At 38.4% G+C, this 19972-nt stretch overlaps 1 protein-coding gene across 1 annotated transcript; it reads right to left on the reverse strand.

The window, feature by feature from the left end:
• Positions 1–12479: 12479 nt before the first annotated feature.
• LOC131069013 (zinc finger CCCH domain-containing protein 30) lies at positions 12480–18415 on the reverse strand. The gene is made up of 2 exons (XM_058004297.2): positions 18012–18415; positions 12480–15632 (listed from the first exon to the last, which is right to left on the reverse strand). Exon 2 carries the CDS (start codon positions 15578–15580, stop codon positions 13229–13231), a length of 2352 nt encoding a protein of 783 aa, XP_057860280.2. The 5' UTR covers positions 15581–15632; positions 18012–18415; the 3' UTR covers positions 12480–13228.
• Positions 18416–19972: the final 1557 nt, after the last annotated feature.

Here is a 19972-nt window from a genome sequence, read left to right on the forward strand (position 1 = left end):
AATTGTTATGCATGCAACAAGTTTGAGCATAGAGCATTTGAATGCAGGTCTGTCATGCACAATACCGGAAGGTATCCTCAAAGGAGTCAAGGAGTTTTTCCTGAATCCTCTGAGAACCGGAACCCAAACCGGTTTAATACCTATAGTCATCAGTCAGGTAGCGGTGGCTATCAAGGGGCAACCGGATGGAGAGCAATCTGTGTGATTTGTCATGGTCATGGTCACACTGCTGCAACATGCAGAAGGAAGAATGGAAACATGAATAATGGACCTTGGAAAGCACCTGGAATGGTTTGCTATCATTGCAACAAACCGGGTCATATAGCAAGATTCTACAGAACAAGAAAGAGTATATCAGATGATATACCAGTCACTCCGGAAGGAAAGATTGATGTTGAAATTGTTCAAGCAGATATGAAGAAAACCTGGAAGAAGAAGCCAGAAGAAGTGATTCAAGTAGAATCGGTTTCTGCACCTAGTGTGGAAGTCGTTGAACCGGCAAACTAAGCATCAGAAAAGCTTAGGGGGAGCAAACGGTGAAATATCTCGAACCCCCGGTTTACACCGGTAAAAGACCTCAACCGGTAAGTGATACCTGTCAATTGGCAGAAGACCGAAAATGGTAAAAGGCAAATTAGGGTTTACGCCCTAATAGTGGAGCATTTATTGTGGTAGGTGAAGAACTTGTTTAAAAGAATTTTTCAAAGTCATTTTTCACTTATCAGTTCACGAGCAAAGAAGTTTTCAAGCACAGAGCGAAGAAAAGCGATTTGGATTGCGATTCAAAGAATTTATCAAAATCCTGAAGAAGAATCAGAAGCAAACATTTGTTGGTGAAGTATAGAACACAAAGCGGTATTTCAGCAACCAAAGGAGTGTGTAGAGAAGTTTAAATTGTGAGCCCTAAATTTCAACTTATGAAGCTATTTTCAAAATTCTCTATTTATCATGGCTTCCGCATCACATGCTAGTTCTAGTGCACCTGTTGATTCTGTAGATTTCATTCAACGATAGGCAAAATACAATGCCCTATCTCAAATACCCGTTGGTGTTATAGTGGAGGAAGGCATTTTCGATTACATTGACTGTAAGATTGAAGATCTAGGATCTCTGATGATCCATTCTCAGTTGAGTTTGTTCTGTGGGAAGGACAAAAAGATTAAACCGAAATTCAGCATTCTAGAAAAGAAGAAACTTCACAATGTTGTCTATTTCCTTGAAGAATTTTTAGATGATCACATCCGCATTATTCTAAGAAGAGTACACGGTGATAAAATGTACTTAGAGCGGACGCATGATATTACACCGGAAGCAATTCATGCCATCACCGGTTTCTGCAACATCGATGAAGTGCCAGCCCTAAGGAAGATTAGCAAGACAGAAATGACTAAGCTCACCGGTTCAGTGAGCGATTCACGGGGAATGAATATCAATTCCATCAAGGACGATCTGGTCAAATATGTGTGTATGGTGAGGGGATACCGAACGTTCCATGCCAGCAGAATCAACTCTGTCTCTGCTGCAGTAGTAAATGCCGCCTACAGGATGATCAAGGAAGATGCATCATTTGATCTGTGCACTTGTATGCAAAGACAACTTTTGTTGAACCTCAAGTCGATCAAACAGGACAATGCCTTGAGATTTAAGTTTGGACAACTATTGGTTGGGTTCTTCTACTTCCAAGGCTATTTTCTAGGAGTAGGTGATATTCAGTGGTCTACTGACCAACCGGTGACAAAGCAAATCAAGGAAAGCCTATAAGCGGTAGGAACCGGTTATCCAGAAGTGCTGAACAAATACTTTGATAAGTTCAGATGCAAAATGAACCAAAGGGTGAGAATATCAGGTGATATTGTCAAGAAATATGAAGATGACATCTGCTTAACCATTGGAGTTGATGAGTGCATAATGGAGGCGGTTGAGCCTGACAAGAAGAAGTGGAACCAATGGGATATGAAGTAATGTATGACATGCTAGATGGGTATGCCTCTACTCTAATCGCCTCGCCCCTTGATCCAAAGGCAAAGAGAACCGGCACCTATTTAGAAAGGGTTACACCGGTTGAAGAACCGTCAGTAAAGAAGGGAAAGGCATTGCCTTCAGTATCAACACCGGTTACCACAGCAAGTCCCAAAGTGACCAAGTGGTCACCAGCAAAGAAGAAATCGGAAGCAGCACCTGCCAAAGTCTTTGAGAGGAAGCGGAAGACAAAAAGCAATACACCAGACTCAGAGGACACTGTCTCTGAAGAATAGCCTAAGAAGACTAGGCAAACGAGGAAAAAGACAAAGAATGAACCGACAACATCGGCACTAGCAAATATTGATATTTCCTCTTACAAACCTTTGACACATTGTCAAAGAACAATTAAGAATATTAGAAAAAAAGTGCTTGGTGATTTGAAAGAGTGTTTTGATGATTTTAATGATGATGAAAAGGAAGAAGTTGAACAGGAAGTCATTAATTATTTATGTATTAATGACTGGTGGCCTTCAGAAATTAAGTCTGAGACACCTGATTCTTTATATAATTCTTTAGATAACAAATGGTGCATTGCCATAGAGAAAGAACGGGAAATAAGAGAGGAAGTATTCGCACAATACTTCACTGATGTGCCTAAAACATAATTGTATGAAGTGGTGGAGAGATATAAGGGCCTCTTCTTCATGAGAAAAGAAGACTCCTATTGTTGGAAGGAAAAGTTTTGGAAGTGGTCAAAGATACCCACTCCCTTGCTCAATCAGCTTTAAGATTGCATCAAGTGGTTGAAGCCAACAAAAAGGCTAAGCAAGAACTGGAAATCACTAAACCAGATGAAGTATATGACAGTGAAGGAGAACCAGTCACTCCTCAATTGGACCCGATTGATGTTGATGCCTTGAACGGTGAAAATGTTACTCTGGATGCACCAATAGAAACAGAAGGTCGGGAGAAACAGGAGGAAGACAATAGAAAACAAGTAGAAATGGAAAAGAAGCAAAAGGAAGAAGAGAAGAAAAAAGCGGAAGAGGAGAGAAAAGAGGAAGAAAAGATAAAAGAAGAGGAGAATAAGAAACAAGAAGAAGAGAAGAAGAAGAAGGAAACGGAACAGGAAAAGGAGAAGAGAAAGGAAGAGGAGAAGAGAAAGAAGCAAGAGAAGAAGAAGCAGGAAGAGGAGAAGAAGAAGAAGGATGAAGATGAAGAGAAGCAAAAAGAAGAGAAAAAGAAGGCAGAAGAGGACAAGAAAAGAGCTAAAGAGAAAGAGGGAGCAGCACAGAGCACTCAGATGGAGACCCCAAAGGCAACCAGTAGTCAAGCCAAACCGGCTGACATTACCAGTCTCATTGACCTCCGAACTGCAAACGAATCAGAATTGTTGCAGAGCATTAAGGTTGCCCAAGAATGCCTGGAAGTAATAAGGAGGAAGAAAGAGCAAGATGTGATCCAAGTTGCGGTGGACACTCTTACCGATTTGATACCCGGTACCAACCTCCCCAGTACCGATTCCTCTCTTGCACAATTAAAGCTCCTATGCACAGTTGTAGAAGACCAGGTGCAAAGCCTGGAAGAGGTTGCAGAAGAAAATGCCAAGAAGGAGCATCAAAAGGCTCCGGACACTTCCTTGGTGAAAAAGTTAACATAGCTCCGGTCTGATCTACAGAAGGCACAGAAGGACATTAGAGATGCAATGGATGAGGGAAAATTATTGCTAAGTAAGATATGTCAACCTCATTTATTCTGTGATGATGTGCTTGCTCAAAAAGCCAAACTGCAATCTGATATGCAGTCATTTATAAGCACCTTCAAGACGCCATATGATTCCTTCTCCACATATGGACAAACCGCTCACCGGTTTCAACTCCAGTCTGCAAGAATAGAGGCAAAGATAAGCAACCGAACACGTAATTTGCAGGAACTTCAACTGGTCCTACTGCTAAGACTACAAATTCTTCAGAAATGCTATCTAAATTTGGATGCCCTAACAGTCACTCAAGAGATGAGTACCTTGGATGCCATGGAAGAGCAAGTCTATCAGATGCAAACAGAGAATGAGGTTGCTACCTCATTGCTTGAATCATGGTCTCTATCCATGAAGACATTTATGCAGGACTTTAAATCAGTTTTTGACAAGTTTCACTCTTTATTGTCATAAACTCTTTAAATCAGTTTTTAATGCTAATGGAACAGGGGTTTTTCAGCTGTACTTTGTCATTGTTGGTAAAGGGGGAGTAGTATTCTATTTTTTTAAAAAAATTGATGGAGAGTAGTATTCTGTATTTTGATGCATGCTATGTATACTTTCATGTTTATCTCAGTAAGGAAGTAGTATACAATGTATTTTCTGCAAAAGGGATAGTGTATATGCTTAGGGGGAGTAATTTTGATTATGGCATAATTTTGTTGTAAAACACTTAAGATGTCAAAAAAAAAAATTCCTAAGTGTTGCCATCAATGCCAAAGGGGGAGATTGTTGGCATTTTGATGATTATGTTGTGATTGTCATTGATGGACACGCACTTGCTAAGAGATCACTTTGTGAATGTATGAATTATGCTCAACCGGTGATTGTTCCAAACCAGTATCATGTTGTAGTCTTTAGACTATTGATGTTATGTAGAAAGTGTTTACCGATCTCAAGTGGTATAAAGACCCAAGCGGCATAGAGAGATCAAGCGGTTTAAGGATCTCAAGCAGAGCGGAGCAAAGGAGCCAGAAGCGGCAGTTATCTTTTTCCCAGTCTTCAATTTTTGTCAACCAGTAACCTATTAAACCGGTATTACTCTGAGTTACCAACCGGTAACCGGAAAAGTTGTATAAACCGGTAATACTCTGTGATGAGTTACCAACCGGTATATTTTTGTGATGAGTTACCATCCACCGACACTTTGACGGTGATTTTGTGTCGTGTTACCAAATGTGTCTAGATATAATGAACCTAGGAACTTGCAATGTAATCCTATTGGACCGACATGAAATCAGATTCCTTTTAAGGACATCATGTCTAGCGTTTGTATGTGTATGTATGAGTGTAGCTGTTAGGTTTTGGTGGTCGTTGAAGCTCTTGTATGTGCGATCTTAACTGAGAAGATCAAGTTTGTGTACTGCAACAGAGTGTGGATTTACTTAAGACTGAAGTAATGTTGAAGAGCATTAGCTATGAGCTACAATGGATCTAATCAAGCAGACTGTGCCATTTGCTAGATCATTCACTTGTTGATTACTCACATCTTTGACAAGTTAGAAACCCTTAACCAGATAGGCCCAAAAAAGCTTTTGTAAATCCTCTAACAAGGTGGTTCACATCTGTGGATCTGAAATCCTCTCACAAGGTAGTCTTTAATCAGAGTTATCTCCTAACAGAGATTGAGATTCCTAACAGGGTTTATTCTGGTAAAGAACATTGTATGACCTTAACCGATCTGGTTACTATTTTGTAGATAGTTACTTGTGAGTTTCATCTCACCGTAGTTTATCCCATTTGGGTTTCCACATCAAAATCTCTTGTATTATGGTGATTGTGCTTCTATGGGTGAATGCCTTATTTGCTATTTGGTTTGCATGTGTGTTAACCGGTTTGTTTGTTAAACTGTTTTACTAGTTTATTGCTAGACTGTTAAAGTGTTACAGTATTTTTTGGTATACTAATTCACCCCCACCCCCCTCTTAGTATTCATCATAGAAAACCCAAATGAGAAAAACCACAGAGAGGGTTAGCTCTCAAGATAATATAACTAGTTATATGGTGTTTATAAAAGGGTGGCTCACTGCCAGATTACAATACAGCTCACTGTCGGAATACAATAGGGCTCATTGTCAGATTGCTCACTACAATAGAATTAAGTGACAAGAGGATAATTGCATCTCCAAATGCATGAGATCAGATCCAAGATAAGCTCAGATAGCAAAACAACTTAGAGCAAATCCCGTGAGGGATCTTCGCAACACTTTCTTCAACCTTCCAAAAAAACTGCTTGCAGCAAATCCAGTAAGGGATTACTGCAACACTATCTTCAATCTGTCAATCCAACTACTTGCAACTGATCTGGTAAGGGATTACTGCATCTCTGCACTCGCACTTTCCACACCTACACACACCTTCGGTCTTACATACTTCTCCTACTACTCGCATACACTTTGTTCTCTATCTCTCTCACCTCGCATACCACTACTTTGTCACTCACACACTTCATGCCATGCATCCATCATATATATATATATAAAAGCACATACACTAAGATAATGTCGGCCAAGCACAAAAGGGTTATACAATATTGCATTGCTCGGATCAATACGCTACTCGAATATGTGTTGACCAAAACAAGGGTAACCAAGTCGGCCTTTATTGATCTTCTACAGGCTTCCTTCTTAATTACTGGAACAAAAGCTTCAATTACCGGGATGCAAGGATCTGTTGGATCCATAAACATGAACCCATAGGCACAAATTCCAAGCACAACGACTTCTACCTTCAAGATACGAATGCCACAAATTTTAGAGCATAGGATGCATAGAACATATTGCAATACCAAAGTTTGGATAGTATCACAACTAATACTATGACCAGCAAAAACACTAGATTTTGGAGCAAAGGATCTTCCAAAAAATACTCCTATAAACCATACCTCGCTGCTCAACATACATGCCTATTTGCTCAACATCACATACATACCTATCTTCCACTACTGCTCAATATTACATACATACCTGACTTCCACTACTGCTCAATATCACATACATTCGATCCTTACCGGACCATAGGGTTTGACATCAAATGACAACCTTCACACAAATCTAACGTTAAGTAGTATGGTCGAAATGAGCTATGTGGCACACAACACCATTACTCAGATGACTCGACATAGGTCCCCTTATCTATACTCCTCATGAAGGGAAGGGCCATTTCCAATAAGAAGGTGCGAGAGACGGTCTGTAGTTGGAGGAGTAACGCCCAGATGATGTTTTCCCTCTTGAAATTGACTAGCCGAGGCTTGCAAAATAGATACAAGATTCCTGAGCGGTAACTTTGGTCATTTTTGTTTAGGCTATGTAATGTATTAAATTTTAAATTCAATAAAAATAAATTATTACATTTCCATTGTTTTATGTGAATATATTTATGCTTCAGTAAATGATTGTGTGAGTTAAAAGTTAAAAAATTCAAGTTTTACTACTACTAATTTTTAACTTGTGGAAGGTAAATTGAGTTTTGTTCTTTAAGTGTTTAGATCAATGGTCATTATAGCTACTATAGTGAAAAAAAGTAAGATTAGAAAGCCTATCTAACAACTTTTTAGACATAACTCAATTTAGAAACCCTAGTTCAACTTCTTTGGCATAATTGAAGAAATCTTTAGTGAAAATTGGAGATAATACTATGGAGTCATGGTACTCACTTGTGTGGTCTTGTGTCTCAGAATCCTAAGGACTTTGCTTTCCATGGAGGATGGCCTCAAGCCTTCCCATTTGTCATCTCCAAGGCAGGACTCTAGCTGCCCAAACATTGGCAAGCTCTCTCATGTTGCTTGCCATCTCTCTGGTGACACTTATTGGCATCTTTAGGAGAATAAAGATGATGTCACTCTTACTAGTTGGGAGTTGATTGAAGATGCCACCTGTATTGATGTTTGGGGGAAGCCTAGTGATCAAGATCCTCCTCCTTTGTCTGGCATAGCCATGGCTACACAATTATGTTTGTTTGGGCTTGATCCTTTTATTAGACTTGTGGATGTGTCACTTACCACCCTCTTTTTTTGTGAATGTTGTACTATTTACTTTTTTATTAACATAAAGTTTAATAGGAAATATTCATCAAAAAAAATTGAAGATGATTGGAAGATGAGGATGTTGCCTCTTGGTTGCGCCCAACCCAAAGAAGTCCCTAAGATTAAAATGGCTCAATTTCTTAGTACTAGTAAATGAATTATGCCACACTTTACATAGAATTTCAAAAGTTGCAAGCCTTCGAAGAGTGCACCAAAAGCCCAATAGTACAAAAGTATGTGTTGCAAATGGCAAGTCCTAGAGATAAGATAATACCTTGCAAGAAAAATGTAAAGTTGGAAATGAAGTTTGAAACTCTACAACTTTAATAGTAAGATTGAAAAGAAAGTCAACTATTTACATGCAAATGGAGAGTTGCAACATGAGTCTTGAAATCCACAAAGAGATGAAATGGAGGAACGCAAATGCACACCTTTTTTCAATCTTTGTGGGTTCATGAGATTAAAAGGTTAGTTTGCATGTATGGATGAATAGACTCTCACCACTTTGCTAGTGTGGAAAAATTACAATTTTTGTTGAGCCTTTTTCTTCTAACTTTGAAATCAAATTTTTCTTACAATCACATTTGACCATGGCTCACTTGGAGACACAATTTTGATGATGATTGCTTATCAGTGGAAAGAAACCATCGGTTAGGGATCTGCAGAACTCATCGAAAGATGGTTTTTATTAGCGCATCTTAACTTGGGGTACTCAAATTCATAAATTGGCACATTTAAGATTCGGAGACAACACCTTCCAACACCAAAATCCTTACATCTTCTAGCCATTAACTCTTCTACCATCCTCATTGTCCTCACTCTTCTTAGCCACTCTTCACTCTTTACAAGCTCAAGTGGCAATAGATTTCATCACTTATTTTATAGATATCGTACACACTCAAATTAAAAAAATAACAAAAAATTCAAGGAATATAATCTAATTAATAAACGAAGATATTTCACATTATTTGTATGCTAGACCTTTTATTACGCCTCGACAACTACCTTTACCGCAATAATGACTTCCTAATAACAAAAGTTATAAAAACACAATAATAGAAATTCAATCACTCACAAATGAAGTATTAAACACACAGTTTAAGTCTACAATCTAGAGAGAGACGTCTATGACCCACTACAAATATAAAACTCCAATTTAAGCAATTACTTTTGACACATCTATGACCCACTACAAATATAAAACTCCAATTTAAGCAATTACTTTTCACTCCACTATATGATAAGAAAGTACAATAAGTTTACAAAGGCTAAGTTTACAAAGGCTCCCTTGGCGTCAACAAACTTGACAAGTTCAATTTCCCTCCCCTCATATGCAAACTTCGAAAACACTCTTTAGAATGGCCACCATGCCTATCAATAAAAGGTTCAAAGTCACCATGCCTATCAATAAATGAATAATGCCCACAACAGGAGGGAAAAATGCTAAGAACTCTTCCAATACAAGTCCAATCACCCCTTTTACCACAAAAACAATTATTGACGCGACTAAATTGTCAACATGGGCAAACTCCTAAATCATCCGTTTTTCCCTAAAATATTCTTAAGGCCATAACTTTTGCATCGAAAATCAAAACTAAGCGCATTGTTTTTTTATTTTAAAACATTGTTAAGGGCTATTCCAATCATTCAATGTTTTGATTCCATCTACCCATTCATTTTGCTTGTATATCATTACATTTATAGGGTCTCCACTTAGTCAAACTCGAAAGTTGTCTCATTCAAAATTAAAGATTTAGATGTCACATACCATCTATAAATGTTAAAAATGGTCATTGTCCAAAACAGCCCTATTACACTAGTCCCATGACGAACTTCCCCATTGGACTATTTGGCAACATGTTACGAGCTGAAATGAAATGTCCAGATCTCAATTACATACAACTGTCAACAGCATTACTCCAAGGAAAAACAAGCTAACGTAAGGTAACATGTATAATGAGTTAAGGGCATCATTAATAAATGTAGGTATAACACGATAGATATATCCATCACACCTATACTGATAGAAAGCACTAGAATCACCAATACCATGGACCATATGGTGAAGGTCAAAGTCTGAGGGTAAACTTAAGAACAGCATGGAACAAATCAACACCATTGGTGTACACGAGAGCAAAGAGCTATCAAAGGTAAGAAACATATGAGGGCAGAATTAAGAACAGTATGGAACAAATCAACACCATTGGGGTACACAAAGGCAAAAGAGCTATCAAGATGTAAGGAACATATGAAAGTTCACGAACCTTTACCTCTCCTATCTTTCATCAAGCATGCCACCCCAAGATAGAGTGCTCGTGAGCCATATGAATGCTCCCGGGCTTGGAAGAGGTAGTCTCATACTCTTCTCATAAGACTCATGGGCTGGAAGACTAATTAGTGCTCCTAGGCTTGATCGATGACGATGACGATGACGATGACGATGGAGTACCTCCAAGGCTGGTCGACGATGGAGCGCCTCCAAGACTGGGTTGCTAGACCAATGCCAACATAGTCCCAAAAAGGCTAAAAGTGGTTTTCAACTATTTTGCCCCCTCAATTCCAACAGTATTTGTCAACCTGGCATACAAACAAGCAACACGAAACAAAATAGCAATGCCGGCCCACGTGGTTCACAAAGGCAATAGATTGTTAAGGCATGAGATCTTTCTAGATCCCCCATTATGCCCTTCGAGCCTTCGGTGTATAACATGACTCAAATAATGCCTACGCCTTTGGTGTGAAGCATATAAGGAAATTGCTTTTTCACCTCGTCGCTAATTTTGTGCGCTTGGGTTTTGACACAATAACCAGAACTAAATCCAAGCTTTACCAGTTCAGCATGGACGTAAACAAGAAAAAATGCTAGCAGATTTAAGCATGTGGTAATTTGTTGTTTAAGAAGGAAAATCATATGGACCTCCATTTTACTGGTTCTTCAAACAACTGTTCTGATCGAAACAGACTATCACCCAGACAAGATCCGGTATATATTGAATAAACAATGAAGCATGACAACCTTACTATTTTTTTAAACTGGTTCAAGCCCATTTGCCGGAGGAGAGAAATCAAGTAATAGACTTGCAGAATATAAGACAACCTACTAATTTCAATGGCATTTAGATACGTCAAGTAAGAAAGCAAATACCTTGGTGCCCTGCTCAACATTCCATCTCTTCGGTAATAATCCTAGGACCTAGACGAACACCAAACTTTGGCTTTTCCTGCTAGCTGGTCCTAACAAGTGACAACAATCAATCGGACCTTACCACTGAAATGCCAACTAGTCGTGTGCTTGTATCAAATCAGACCACCCATGTCTTGTCAACCCTTGAAAAAAAATCAGAAAAGGTTTTTGGAAACCAAAAAACAAAACTCCACATTTTACAGACGCTAAATCTGTTCAATCCCAAAATAAATATTCAACATGACTGGAAATAGTAAGTGTAATCAACGATAATAAACACTACGACATGGATAAACAATCTGCTACACACCCACTCAAGGCCACACTATCGGAAATCAGAACAAAACATAAATATTTGTTGCATCTAAATCTAAGCATTATCCTTGATCCCATGTAAATATAAATTTGCCATTTTAAAATACAATTGAGTGCTGGTTAAAGCATAAAAATAAGATCTTGCATGCAATTTCTGCACACGAAATATGCTAAAGCACCACGAAAGGACACCTGAGAGAATGAAACAAGGATTGCATAAAGATTAATAAACTTTATAAGACAATTTGCACCATTAGGGAACCATCACCATAACAAAAAATGCAGTTAGGTTCAAGGTCTTAATCCTCGAGATATTAAAGCTCTAGTTACCTTATGGATCGTATTGCGATTCGTGAACTTTATATAATTTAAGTTAAGAGCTCCCAGGTACTAGAAGTCTAGTTCACTAAAACTAACCAACATGTTAAGTCCAGATCACTAAAACTAGCTCCTGTAAAGAAGCAACACGGAACAACAGCTCCGTAAGAAAAATGCAACTAGGTATTTAATAAGATTCAGTCTAAACCTTAGAACATCAACCATATAATTGTAGAAGCTCAAACAAGCTCTCACTGAGACTAACTCTTGAAACTCACCCTTCTAAGTTTAGTATATCCAAAACAACTGTACTGAAACGAGCCCTTTAGGTTTAACATATACAGAGCATCAATTGAACAAACAGAAAACAAGTTAATTTGTCCACGCACCTTGTTGATCCTACAGAAAACACTCCTAGTGTTGAGAAAAGGAACTAACCTTTCAGTTCCATTCGAAAGAGACATGACAGTATGCTACCATAAATAGAAAAACAGAGGGAAATGCAAAATAATACCATTTGCCAAAATCATATGACGGCGTGGAATATATTTTTAAAAATAATAAGCAACAATTATTGAAATTTGATTTTCAAAAAAATTAATATATCCAAGTTTTACGAAAAATACAATTGCCTACCTCGTTGAAGGTAAATAATGGTTATAAAAAATATATACAAATTTAGGTGAATCGAATAACAGATGGAAATGCAAAATAATGCCACTTGCCAAAAACATATGATGGCGTGCAATTATATTTTATAAAATAAAAAGCAAAGATTATTGAAATTTGACTTTCAAAAAAATTAAATTATCCAAGTTTTACGAGAAATACAATGCCTACCTCGTTAAAGGTCAATAACGGTTATAAGGAACTTCCAGTTCAAAGCAAAAATATGCACAAATTTAGGTAACTGATATAAGTTATCTCAAAATCCCTTTCATGGAATAAATAAAATGTTGCTACCTGGCAAACAATGGATTGCCATCCGCTTAGAATTCAAAAAATGTACATGCCATCAATCTGGCAAAAACCTAAAAATAGATCTGCGAAATATCGGTGCACCATAACAGATCCTGCAAGCGGTTTAGCTTCTGCAACAGCTGTGCAAGACTAACCCACGTCACACTCAGAAAATGCAAAAACGCCACCTCAAAATTGCCACCAGCAAACTGTAGTTGACAGCATAGCCGCAGAAAAATAGACATAGGCAGCCCCCACATTATATACTTTTCAATTAGCTTTTACAAATTTTCCTCTGCTCTGATATGGATTTCACTTGATGTATTAAAAAACCATGAAGATTCCAAATTTTGGATTTCTTCCAAACAACTTGTGCATTAGGTTCAGATCCTCCCAAAATAAACCATATAAATTTGTCAACCCTTATAAAACTTTCTGTTGACCTATTTGACAAAAAGTGTTGCCTGATCTATTGAAAGAGCTCTTCTGTCAACCTGCAACTGAGACTCCCAACCAGTATGTTTTCAAAGCTATCTTTCCTGATTGTCCTACAGGTCTAAGACTGAGAAAAGATAGAACACCATACTATTCCTAAACTGAAATGACGAATTTTCTAAAAAGATAAAAGAAAAAATGAAATATTGAATTTCAATTTGATCCCATCCCCACTTCCCTCGCCTTACTAATTCTCCCAGTAAACAATCTTCCTTCAAGCTACAATTTGGTCAAGCTGCATCTGTTCGAGCCAGGCTCCCAGAACTGAATGGTCTACATTTTCTAATGGCCCCTTAATAGGAATTTCTCCAGAACCATTTTCAGCAGGCCGATCTTTACCTTCAGGTGTATTTTCCTTTACCAGGGTTTGCACCCAAGACAAATCCGGTTCCTCGTAACTACGTGGACCAAATGAAGCTGATTTTCTAAATTTGTTCAAATCCTCTCCTTGAAATCCCCAATCAACCTTACCTGTGGGAGAACCCCAATCAGACAATCCACCTGGAGGCAGATGGGCTCCAAGTTCACGAGAGCTGAGGCTTCTTTTTTCCCTCTGGATAAAAGCTGCAGCTCTTGAATTAAAGGATGCAGCCAAAGCTGGTGTCAAGGATGACCCATTGGTACCGTGACGCTCCACATCAAGACAACGTGGTGACATTCGCCCAGGGGATGGCAATGCATAGGAGGATGACTGAAAAGGGGATTGCATCAAGGAATGACCAGGGCTGTGAGGCTCTATCACAGCCTGCTGCATCTGTGTCGTACCCTGAGAAAATGCCTGTGTATTGATGGGGGGCAACATTTGATTTTGAAGTTGGCTATAAACATGAGCTGTTTTATGGGCTTGCATTTGGGGACTCATCTGAGAAAAAATGGAAGGTTCAAGGACTGCTAATCTAGGTGAGGTGATTTCAGAAGCAAACAAATCATCAAGATTTGTAGGAGCAACACTGATACCATGACTCTTGTATTTTCCATTCCTGGTTGTGGTATTTCCATTACCAGACATTACAGCCGCTGCGGCATTCATCCTGGCTTGGGTAGAGAGAGGCGAGAACTCACTAAGGAGCTGCCCTTCAAAATCTGCAATCCGAGAAGAATCTTCTACAGGCATGTCCCTGGCATTAAGCTCTGCTCTAAGGCGACTAGCTTGAAAATTGCTAACAGGAAGATTTAATGTTGGAACATTAGGCTGTGGCCACCCTGCACACAATGATGAATGACCAAGCCCATTTACAGAGGATGCAGATGGGGACATTGGAGGAGTGAGAACATTACCTTGCTGAGTATTTGTCAAAGAAAATGGAGATATTGAAACTGAAGATGGAGAACCAGGTGCAAGAGGACTCATGACTGAGGACATGTCTAAAGCCGATGATGCCCTTGGGGATGGAACTGCTGACCCAGTAGAAACAAAGAGGGGGCGAAGTTCCTCAGATGTGTGGGCAAAGAAACATACTCTCCGTGCACAACTTGTCCCATCCTTGCACAGCCTTGTACGATATTGGGCAGGATGCAACCAGCACTCAAAAACACCATGTGCATATTCACACATATCCCCACGCCTGCAAGCCCCCTTTCTAAAATCTGGGCAAGGAACACAGCTGTAGTGGTACCTTCTTGGGTCACGCCTTCTAGCATTTTCACCAGGATGCACAAAAGGACATTCAGTCCAGTCATGAGAATAAGCTCGCGAACAGGGTCGCACCTTGAAGGAAAACATTCGGAACTCATCCGTAGTGTAGATACTGTTCTTGATGTCTGGAAGTGATGGATCCACTGGGTATTCTTTTTTCTCATTGCCATCAGCAAACATCTTCGTTGCCTCCATAAACTTTGGTGAAGATGTTGCTGACTGTGGGGATCCTGATGAAGGACTAGATGTTCCTGTATGTGCCGAAATGGACATCAAATTCGATTGGGATAGTGGTTCTGTACCATTGGAATCTCCTCCATGTGGCCCAACCAACCTGTTTGGCACTAACATTGGAGAACTTGAATACATACCAGCTGAGTTAAGCATTTCTTCTAGGTTAGCCTTGACTTGACTTAGCCTCGGGGAAACCATTACCACACCTGCAGGTCTTCTCCCATAAGCATCTACACAATTTATATCACCACCGGACTGAATTAACAATTTTACAGCTTCAACAGCATAAATAGACCCTCCCGCAGCTGCACAATGCAATGCAGTGCTCTTATCAGAGCCACAAGCTTGGTTTACATCTGCACCACAGGTTACATAAATTGATAGGATATAATTCAGAACGTCTATGCTGCCATAAAGTGAAGCAACCATCAAAGGAGTCCTCTGTTCCAGAACCATTTGATTAGAACCATTCTGCCTGCAATACCAAAAGTTAACTTCATCCACTTTTGACCCATCTTCCTCCATTGCCTTCTTAAACCCAATTAGATCATTATTTGCAGCCAGCTCATGAAGGTTTGAGCAAGATTCAGAAATTTCTTTCACTTTGTTTGAATGACTGTCAGCCATGTTAGTATTACTTTCTTTTCCTTTCGTGTGAGGACTAGCAGGCTTCAAATGCTCAGGACCTCCGCACATGATTTCTTGTCAACCAAAAATCTAAATCCTCTCAAAGCACAAGTTGTACAACCTATTCAGAAGGCCAAAAAAATATTAGCGCACAGCTCAACACACTGAAGCAAGCGTTAAAGAACAATATGTATGTAAATCGAAAACCCCTTTAAGAAAAACTAAAAAACAAAAGATGCAAACAGAGATGATTTCTTAACGTCGAAGAAATTAAAATATATCCATAAAAGAGGAAATCCTGTGGTAGCTCAAACCCCCATTCTACACAGTAATAGATCAAGTTATCAACAATTAGATTGATTTAAATTTAGACAGAATCCTACATATATATTGAAAGTAAGCTGTTCTCTCGGAAACACAACAAATTTAAATGCACGGATGGGGGGTTTACATATAAACAACCTGATAAAATAAAAATTCTTCATGCAAAATGACTTTAAACATGATTCTCACAATTAAGCATTATATATGCTCACTACTTATTCACCCTTACTTCCAACTGACCACCATGTACAATCCTTACTATACAAAACTGCCACTGTGCTTAAGCTTCAGGAGCACCCACACAATTTACAACGGGAACAAAGGCAGCTTGCAAATATTTTCAGAGTTTTGCAAGGGTGGGGACTAGATAATGGAGACAGTACAGACAATATTTGGCCTCCACGTGCACAATTACAGCAGTTCATAATAATTTTATAAAAAAAATTATTATTATCCTTGTCCAATTCTTCTAAAGTTTCATTGCAATAATTGTTCTTTCATTCATTGTACCCTTCTACTGCAGAAGGACCACAAAATTATCTCAGCCACACCAGATTAAAATATATCATCAACACAGGTAACTAACCACCAGGTAAGCTGGTGATCTGAAGGCAGCTCTAGGCGCCATTAAGGCTCTCAATATATCAAGGGCAAAGGTCCTACCAAGCAAGTGAGAAGCACGTTCAATACACCTAATCATTTAACAACGTCAAGGGAAAACAAAGAGAGGAAATTTTGAACCGTAGACGACGATCAAACCACATGACAGTATCATAAACTTGTTAATCCGCCTAGATGCTCCCCAAATTCCCTGGATTAAAAACAAAAGAATTGTACAGCTAACCGTTCAACCTAGGCAATAGACCCAAAAATTAAGGTAAACGTGAAACCACTTTCTTTACATTAAGAAAGAAACACCAAATATTGAAGTCGCCTTTGGTCTACTGGAGAAAAAAAGGCTAAAAAACAGGTCACCATGGATCAAGTCGCCTTGAATGTAACGGCCCATCGCTGTGAAGGGAAGGAAGCCGTTTACCTGAGCACTTGGCGGTAAGCCAAACGATATCGATTATACGCATATCAAGGCAATTTGTGCGTTCAATAGTATTTGCTGCTTCCAATAGGAAGGGGTGCGCTCGAATGAGTCATGATGGTTATCCTCTAAGCCAAATTTTAATAAACAAAAATAGATAAATAAACCCAAATTGCCTACAAACTGTCCTTTTTCCTCCAAAAGACAGAATCGGCCTTAGAAGAATGCCATTAACAGATCACCAAGAGGCATCATTTGGCAGAGTACATGATCCATAATCACTACGGCAATAAAAGTTTGATATGAGGCCACTGACCAGATCTATGGCCTGTAAGAAGACCAAACCCTATGAAACCCTGTAACTTTTCTTATAACGTGTAAAAATTGTCCTGTTAACATAACCCCGAAAAAACTGGTAAATAGCTTCCCTAACAGCAAGACCACAAAAATCAGTCGCGTTAATGGCTTTTGGAAGTCAGAAAAAAACGACACTGAAAAGTGTTAGTACGTTTGTAATTAACATTTAAATTCCTGAAGACAGAAAACAACCCCTTACGCTGTATGTTCGCCTAATTCAACCGCATCAAAAGCCTCTATCACTGGAAACAAATACCGTCAACGCGTACACACAAGACTACATATTTCTAGATATCAAAACTGAAGCTAATGGGAAACACTGAAACTCACAAAACATCCTAAGAAAGTAAAGATAACCACATCAGTGCTGTACTACAATTGCAATATCTTCTTAATAGAACCACATGTATCAAAGCGAGGATTAGTAAACCATCAAAATCAAAGATAACATGTGCAGTCATTGAAGCACAAAATACTTGCAATAGTTACAAACCGTCCGCCACAAATAAAACTACTCTTCTTACGAAAGAAAAGCCACCCCAAGGAGCAAAGAATCCAATTTTAGAAGACATAGTACCTCAAACAGGTTTCAACCTTGAGATTATCATCCAGACGGTACAAAGAAAAAGGAAACAGAAAACCCAGTTCAAAAATGTTGTTTAAACCCATGTAGCCTACATCTGTCAGTCTCATACAAACACCCAGAAACAACACATTACAGAAAAATTTTAAAAATAAACAGACAATCCATACCAAAACACAGCAAAAATGAATCCAACAACTCACCTGAAAACACTAGCCGTGAATCGAACCCTTGATCAACAAAACCAAACCAGAAGCTTAAACAAAAACCACTGTCCTGTGACCAGAAATCACCATTGTACACAACGAAAAAAAGGGTATACAGAAAATTCCATTTTCTGAATCCGGGCGATCAGCGCGATGGAATCCGAAGCCTTGTTCTTTCTTTTCAGACCCCCCCCCAACGACCTTGAATGAATGCCTGGGAATACACGCCGATCAAATGCTTCTCAACGTTCCTACGCGGCCGAAATTAAATGAAACTAACTCTGAATTAACGCAAATGACGCCAAATGCAAATGAAATGAGCTTCTTCCATATAAAAGACGTTAAAAAGCTGAAAATATTTAATTTTTACTCCTTAAATATTCATTTTTTACCGCCTCGACATTCGAGAAACGGGAGTGCGGATAAACACAAGCATTTATTTTAAATGAAAACTCCCCCAAATGAAACTCCCCCAAATTCCCCCAAATGAAATGAAACCCACCAAAAGGACGCGTACTCAACGCTCCCGAAGACACGAAACGAAATGAAATGCACTGAAATTAAATGCGAATTAGAAACGTGGACCGGCGTATCCGGTGGAAAGCACGTCCCGTACATTTATTTTGGCTCCCCTCTCCACCTGTTGGCTCAGTTCCCGGTTCCCGGTTGCCCTCCAAAGCATATTGGAATCCCGCGTCGCGTCCGGCTGGCGCATTTCAAAATGTCGCGGATTTCAGGGAGCAGTCAAATTGAGTTAAGTTTTGAGTCAAATCGGGGAAAAGGTAAGGCCACCAACGGACAAAAATCTTAACCTAATCCAGCCGCCCACATCCCTTGACTAAACATAATAAACATAAACGTTTTAAGTGGATAACATTTTTGTGTTTGGTTTTATGTTGGTCTCAATTCCGACTAAATTAATACTTGTTACTCCTATCCCAGGTAAGGAGCCTTGTGTTAAGCGAAAGCGATTGGACCAATTGCATTATATTCTTCTATCTTGGAGTTTTTGTATGGATAATACTAGGTTGTTTGTTGCCCAGTTTTCTTAACACGGGTTCAAACCCCAGTCAAATCAGGGGTATACTTGCACCATACATTCAATGTATCTTTCCTATGTTGTTCATATAAAATTTTGTGTCAATTCATGATCATAATTGTGAATGAGACCTTTAACAATTTTATAAATCAAATTATTTAGTGTTGTGTGAGTGTTTTCATGACAAAGTTTTTAATATAAATTTGACAATTATTTTATATGGAGTTTAATATTTATAATTAAAGATAATTGTCATAGTTTTATATGTTGTTTTTTATTAAATATGTGTTTTAAGATATCCATATTGGTGGTCACTCTGCTCTCACGAGAATTATTTTATCAACCATATTAAAATTTTAAATATATAGTAGGTGGTACATGATACTAATTAATTGGATTTTAAATTTAATATATAATCAAACTATTTAATTTTTTTTGGATGAACAGATGTGTCAGTATCTACATTAGATTAAAATATAATACATATATCCACCAAATTATATTTAGATTTAAATGCATTATAATAGAAGATAATATAAATATTTAAATTATCATATGCTATATGTATTGTTTCAAAATGAATTTTGGAGTAGCAAGAGGATTTGACGTCATGTAATGTATATTAGACTTAGCAATTTATTGGGCTTGTGTGGAAGCTATGTTGTTGACCACAACCACAATGTTTTGTTGATGTTGTTGAGTTGTTTGTAGTGGTTCAATTATTTTTCTTTTGGCAGTTGGTTGATGTCCCCTTTTATGTAACTTATTTGAATTGTATCAATATAAAAATAAATTAAAATAATGTGAATGTGGGGATTTAGTATTCAACCAACAATTCATAAGAGGGTTTCTTTCTTTGTAAATTGACGTAAAATTTTGGATATTCTAAAGAACTTAAAATAGCAATCTCATCTAGTTT

The sequence above is a fragment of the Cryptomeria japonica genome, chromosome 4, assembly GCF_030272615.1.
Source record: "Cryptomeria japonica chromosome 4, Sugi_1.0, whole genome shotgun sequence".
NCBI lineage: Eukaryota > Viridiplantae > Streptophyta > Pinopsida > Cupressales > Cupressaceae > Cryptomeria > Cryptomeria japonica.